Source organism: Eimeria acervulina, genomic scaffold (genome assembly GCF_000499425.1).
Source record: "Eimeria acervulina Houghton genomic scaffold, Eah_scaff402, whole genome shotgun sequence".
Classification (NCBI taxonomy): Eukaryota; Apicomplexa; class Conoidasida; order Eucoccidiorida; family Eimeriidae; genus Eimeria; species Eimeria acervulina.
This window is the reverse complement of record NW_013547338.1, coordinates 1-6876: the sequence shown is the minus strand read 5'-3', so window position 1 is coordinate 6876 and position 6876 is coordinate 1. Positions and strand designations below refer to the sequence as shown.

At 40.3% G+C, this 6876-nt stretch overlaps 1 protein-coding gene across 1 annotated transcript; it reads left to right on the top strand.

Annotated features, from left to right (window-relative positions):
- Positions 1–4067: 4067 nt before the first annotated feature.
- Positions 4068–5896, top strand: EAH_00036840 (hypothetical protein; the record flags this gene model as incomplete). The annotated part of the gene is made up of 5 exons (XM_013392041.1): positions 4068–4109; positions 4658–4742; positions 5389–5438; positions 5635–5679; positions 5804–5896. The coding sequence occupies 5 exons, from the start codon at positions 4068–4070 to the stop codon at positions 5894–5896; spliced, it is 315 nt and encodes a 104-aa protein (XP_013247495.1).
- Positions 5897–6876: the final 980 nt, after the last annotated feature.

The following is a 6876-nucleotide window of genomic DNA, read 5'->3' as shown; positions in this document are numbered from 1 at the left end:
TGCATCTCTTTGTAGCTAGCTGTGGAGCTTCCCTCAGCTAGGTGTGGCTCCTTTCCTCTAGCTACAGCTAGCTGTAGCTAGCAGTAGCTAGCTGTAGCTAGCTGTAGCTAGCTGTAGTTAGCTGTAGCTAGCTGTAGTTAGCTGTAACTAGCTGTAGTTAGCAATGGCTAGCTGTAGTTAGCAATGGCTAGCTGTAGCTAGCTGTAGCTAGCTGTAGCTAGCTGTGGCTAGCTGGGATGGAAGTTTGTTTGAATTTGTTTTTTCCTAGATCTGCAGTTAATATTAAGAATTCGCTTGCTGCTGATGCTGCTGCTGCTCCTGCTGTTGCTGCTGCTGTTGCTGCTGCTGTTACTGCCCCTGCTGTTACAGCCCCTGCTGTTGCTGCTGCTGCTGTTGCTGCTGCTGCGGGGTTTAAATATATTTCTTTCAGGTGTCTGTGGATACACCTGAAGATGATAGTTGGGCCGTACATTTATAATTTTATATTTTCTTTTGTCGTTTTGTTTGTTTGTTTGTTTGTTTGTTTGTATACTTCTTTATTTGTTTGTTTTGTTTGTTTGATTGTTTGTTTGTATATTTATTTGTTTTGTTTGTTTTGTTTGTTTTGTTTGTTTTGTTTGTTTTTTTGCTCTGTTTGTCTGTTTGTGTTTGTTTGTTATTTTCATTAATTCAAATGCCGTTGCTGGTTTTATTATTATTATTATTATTATTATTATTATTATTGTTATTATTATTATTATTATTATTATTGTTATTATTTCTTATTGTTATTGTTATCATTATTATTTATTATTGTTTTTATTGTTTTTGTTCTGTTTGTTTATTGTTTGTTTTTTGATTATGACTGGCTATTCTTATTGCATACTCAAATATATTATTTTTATATTATTAATATTAATATTATTATTATTATTATTAGTATTATTATTGTTATTGTTATTATTTATTATTGTTATTTATTATTATCATTATTATTTATTATTGTTTTTATTGTCTTTGTTCTGTTTGTTTATTGTTTGTTTGTTATTTTTTGTATTGCATACTTCAATATATTATTTTATATTATTAATATTATAATAATAATTATTTTTATTATTATCTTTAGATTATTGCTGTTGTTCTTATTCTTTTTGTTTTGTTGTTGTTTGTTTGCGTATTGTTTTTCATTCGTATTATTTTTTTTGTTTGTTGTTGCTATTATTATTATTATTATTGTTTGTTATTCTTGTTATTGTTTATTAATTATTACTAATTATTATTATTGTCTATTAGTATTATTAATATTATTATGCTTATTATTATTATATATTATTAATATCATTATTCTAATAAATTATTATTATTTAATACTGCTTATAAGTACAAGACAGGATTATGTTTGTTAGTTATTACTCTTATTTATTATTATTTATTATTATAATATTATTTTATTATATATATTATTACAATAATAATATATGTTATTTATAAAGCTTGTTCATATTACTTGTTGTCGAAGCACAACAGCAAAGGAGACAGCAGTTTGCTGTCTCCTTTTCTAAATAAAGAAGAGAAGGCCCTTCTCTGTATTGCAGTATAAAGAAGCATTATACACAAGAGAAGAGGCTGCTGCTGATGCTGCTGCTGCTGTTGCTGCTGCTTATGTTGCTGCTGATGTTGCTGCTACTGATGTTGCTACTGCTGATGTTACTGCTGTTGCTGCTACTTCTGTTGCTGCTGCTAATGTTGCTGCTGTTGCTGCTGCTGATGTTGCTGCTATTGCTACTGCTAATGTTGCTGCTGTTGCTGCTGCTGGTGTTGCTGTTGCTGATGCGATTGTTCTTTTGTTGCTGTTGTTATTGCTGTTGCTGCTGCGTATGTTGCTGCTTTTGCTGCTGCTGCTGCTGTCTTTGTCTCATTGCGTCTCGCTGCTTGCACTAGCGGCTCGTTATGTGGCTAGCTAGATACAGCTAGCTAAGTTACAGCTAACTAGCTGCAGCTAGCTACGCTACAGCTAGCTAGCTAGCTAGCTAGCTGTAGCTAGCTGTAGCAGACAAGGGGGGTTGTTAGGCCAGCGTGGGGCGTAGGGGTTATGTCTTTCGCTTTCTACTTGAAATGTTGTAGAAAACTTTAATTAAATGAATTAAAATAAATAAATAAATAAATTTAATTAATTAAATAAGTATAATTAAACGATTTTACAGATAATATACAGCTGCTAACTACACTTGAGGCCTCGAGCGGCCGGCGGGGCTGTCTTAGTCTGCTTGCAAGAAGCAGGAGAAAGAGTACAAAATAGAGCAATAAAAAGAAAAATAAATAAATATATTTTAAATATATTTAATAAAATAAATAAAAATATAATTATTTATATTTATTTCGATTGTCTAAGTCTAATTGCTGCACTCTTCTGCTGCAGCGTCTGCTGCTGCTGCATGTCAGTTGCTGCTCTGCTGCTTCTTTCTTCTTCCTTTCTTCTTTTTTTTTCGTTTTTGTTTGTCTTTTATAAATTTAATTAAGTCCATTAGAAGCACAAAAACATAAAACCCCAATAGCGGCAGCAGCAGCGCAGCCGACACACACACGCACACACACATACTCAGACCGCAGCAGCGGTTAAGGGTTTAGGGTTTAGGGTTTAGGGTTTAGGGTTTGGAGGGTTTGTGACTCACGAGCCTGCTGTCTTCCTTGTCTCTTTTTCTTGTTGTTGCTGGCTGCTGCTGGAGGCCTAGGAAGAAGAGCCCAACGCCTACAGGGCTTAGGGCTTAGGGTTTAGGGTTTAGGGTTTAGGGTTTAGGGTTTAGGATGGACAGCAGCATTTTGCGTGTTTCTGTTCCTCATTATGAGGAGGTAGAGGAGGGTCGCGTCGCGTATAAGGTCGCCGTACAATACTCTAGCTTGGCTTGGGAAGGTGCCCTGCTGCTGCTGCTGCTGCTGCTGCTGCTGCTGCTGCCGCTTTTGTTGCTGCTGTTGCTCTTGCTGCTGCTTTTGGTGCCGCAGCTGCTGCTGCATTTGCCGCCTCTGTCGTTGCTTCTTCTGCTGCTTCTGCTGCTGGCTTTGCTGATGCTTTTAAGCGCTGCTGCTGCTGCTGGTGCTGTTGCTGCTGCTGGTTGTTCTTGCTGTTGCTGCAGCAGCTGCTGCACCTGCTTCTGTTTGCATGCATTTATGTGGGGTGTCTTTCAGTATGGCGTCGTTACAGCGAATTTGCAGCTCTTCACGAACAGCTGCTAGCCAGGTCAGCTGCTGCTGCTGCTGCTGCTGCTGCTGCTGCTGCTGCTGCTGCTGCTGCTGCTGCATTTACTGTTTCTGCTGCTTCTTCGGTTGCTTTTGCTGCCCCTATTGCTACTGGCGCTGCTGTTGCTACTGTTGCTGCTGTGCTACTGTTGCTGCTGCTGGTGTTGCTGCCGTTATTGCTGCTGCTGCTGCTGCGGCTGCTGTGGCTGTTGCATTTCACTGTATTATTTCTGCTGCCAGTATTGCTTGATGGTGCTGTTGCTGCGACAGCTGTGCTGCTGCTGTTGCTGCTGCTGCTGTGCTCATTGTTGTTGTTGCTGCTGCTGTTGTTTTGCTGCTGCTGCTGCTGCTGCTGCAGTGACTATGCTGCTTTGCCTCCTCTTCCTTCGAAGACGCTGCTGCCTTCGGCTACAGATGCGCAGTTCTTACAAAGACGAAAAAACAAACTGTTCAATTACCTGCAGGTTAGCAAACGTATAGCTAGCTAGCTAGCTAGATACTTTGCTAGCTAGCTAGCTACCTAGCAAGCTAGCTAGCTAGCTAGATAGCTGCCTAGAATGCTGGATAGCCAACTGGCTAGCTACCTAGCTATCTACTTAGCTATATATATATATGTATATATATAGGGCTGCATAGCTAGCTAGCTACGTAGCTAGCTAGTTACGTAGCTAGCTAGCTATGCCCGGGTGTTGCTTCTGTCCGCGTTCTTGCTGCAGCAGCTGCTGCTTTTCTTGCTGCAGCTGCTGCAACAGCTTCGTGTTTCGTTGTGTGCGCTGCTGCTGCTGCTGCTGCTACTGCTGCTGCTGCTGCTGCTGCTGCTGCTGCAGGAGTTACTGCGACGCCCGGACACGCGGATGTCTGAAGAGCTGCTGAATTTCCTCTGCTTGACTGAACAGGTCAGCAGCAGCAGCAGCAACAGCAGCAGCAGCAGCAGCAGTATTAATAGCAGCACCAGCAGCACCAGCATTAGCAGCAGGAGTAGCAGCAGCAGCTGCTGCTTTTGCTGCTGCTACCGTTTCTGCTACTGCTGCTACTGCCGCTCCTGTAACCCCTACTACTCCCGCTGCTGCTGCTGCTGCTGCTGCTGCTTCTGCTGCTGCTGCAGGCAGCAGTGCACAGCAAATGCCTTCGCCCCCTTTTGATTGGGAGCACAAACCCTCAGCGGTTTGCTGTCTCTTCTCTTGTTCGCGCTTCTGGAGCTTTGGTTGCAGGCTATGAGGTTATCCTAAACCCTAAACCCTAAACCCTAAATGCGTGCAAAGCCTAAACCCTAAACCCTATACCCTAAACTGTTCATCCTAAACCCTAATTTGTTAACCCTTCATAAACCCTCAGAATTTCTAGTCGCCTTCACCCCACAAAGTTAGGCCTTGCAAACGTGCAGCAGGGTTTAGGGTTTAGGGTTTAGGGTTTAGGGTTTAGGGTTTAGGGTTTGCGTGTTCAGGACAAGACGAGCATGAGCCGCCTGGGGCGGCTGTGGACGCTTGTAGAGCCTGACGAGTTGGGCATGCTGTCTGTTTGGTTTGTTGGTGAGAACCCTAAACCCTAAACCCTAAACCCTAAACCCTAAACCCTCAGCTGCAGCTGGAAAGCTGTAGCCGTTTTCTGCCTCTGTTCACGGACGCCTGAGTTGCACATGGAGCCGTTTCTATGGCTAGGGTTTAGGGTTTAGGGTTTAGGGTTAAGGGTTTAAAGGTCAGGCCTTAGGGTTTAGGGTTTAGGGTTTAGGGTTTCGGTGTACAGACCGCTCAACGAGGGTTTTCTCCTCCTCCTTCTCGAAGACATTCCCCTGCAAGGCATGGCTACTAACGCTCTAAACCCTAAACCCTAAACCCTAGCCCGCAGCAGAGAGCCAATAAGGGGCCCTCACTAGCACTGAATCTCGTTTAGGGTTTAGGGTTTAGGGTTTAGGGTTTGGGGGTTTGTTCCTTTGCTTTGCAGGTTAGGGCTGTAGCCTTTCACGCAGAAACCAGCCGAGTCATCGTGGCTTTAGACGGTGAGGGTTTAGGGTTTAGGGCTTAGGGTTTAGGGTTTAGGGTTTTAGGGTATTGCTAAGCTCGTCGCATTCCCTCAGCTCCAGGGTGAAGGGTGTGCTTATCGTTTTGCTGTAGGGTTTAGGGTTTAGGGTTTAGGTTTTAGGGTTTAGGGTTTAGGGTTTAGGGTTTGTGGCTGCAGATGGCACTATAGAGAGCCACCAGATGGATTCAGAGGGGAAGTTAGCAAAGGTGCGTCTCTAAACCCTAAACCCTTGGTAGTTGTAAACCCTAAACCCTAGACCCTTTGTAGTTCTAAACCCTAAACCCTCAATTCTGCGTCCTCCAGCCGTGTTAGTGAAGCCCTAGCCATTACAGGGTTTAGGGTTTAGGGTTTAGGGTTTAGGCCTTAGGGTTTAGGGATTAGGGTTTAGGGTTTAGGGTTTAGGGATTTGGGTTGTTGAGTGCCACTTTTCACGGTCCTTGCTCACCGGTGAGCCTTACTGCTGCTGCTGCTTCTGTTGCTGCTGCTGTTGTTGCTGCTGCTGTTGCTGCTGCTGCTGCATTTCAGGCTGCAGCAGCACATCTACACTCGAGCCCCATTGTTGGTTTATCAGGGCTGGAGAGCAGCAGCAGCAGCAGCAGCAACAGCAGCAGCAGCAGCAGCAGCAACAACAACATTTTATCTGCTGCTGAGGACGGAAGCATAAGACTGGTGGATGGTGTGTTAGGCGTTGTTTATTTTTTTGTTTTGTCTGTTTGTTTATTGTTTTTAATTTTTTTGTTCGTTTCTCTTTCTTTGTTTTTGTTTGTCTCTTTCTTTGTTATTTGTTGCATTCTGTTTGTTGTCATTTGTTTATATTATTTTATTTTATTTTAGTTTTTTGTATTTGTTTGTTCTTTGTCTGTTTTGTTTTTATTTATCTCTGTTTGTTTTTATTTGTTTATTTCTCTCTTGGTCCTTTGTCTCTCTTTCTCTCTCTTTTCTTCTTTTTGTATTATTATATTTATATTCTTTTGTTATTCAATCAGTTGTTTGTTTCTTTTGTTTTTTATCTGTTGATTATCTCTCTCTTCTTTATTTATTTATTTATTTATTTATTTATTTTTGTTTTTTGTTTGTCTTCATTTTATCCCTTTGTCGTTTTTTATTTATCTTCAGTTGTCTCTTCTCTTTATTTTTTTGTCTCTCTCTCTGTTTGTTTTGTTTATTTTTTAACAATACTTTTGTTTCTTTTTAATTCTTTTTTAATTCTTTTTTATGCTTTTTTAAATATATTTATTTATATCTTTATTATTTTGTTTTGTTTTATTATCCTCTGTCTATTTTTTTTGTTCGTTTTCTTTGCCTTCTTTTGTATTATCTTTGTTTCTTTATTATTCATTAATGTTTATTGTCTCTATTCTATTTAAACATCTTTATTTTATTTATATATTTAATTTAATTTTATTATTTATTTTTTATTTGTTTTTATGCTGCAGCTACTTCTCTTCGCGTTTTGTCTGGTGGACGTCTACACAAGCGATTGCATTCTTCTTCTTTATCTTGTTGTTTTTACTCTCCTTCAACACAAGCAGCTTTCTTCGGTGTGTATATATTAATATAAATAAATAAAAATATAAAAGAAATAGATAAATAAATACAAGTATATCTGCATCGATAAGCATATGTATATATATATATATGTAT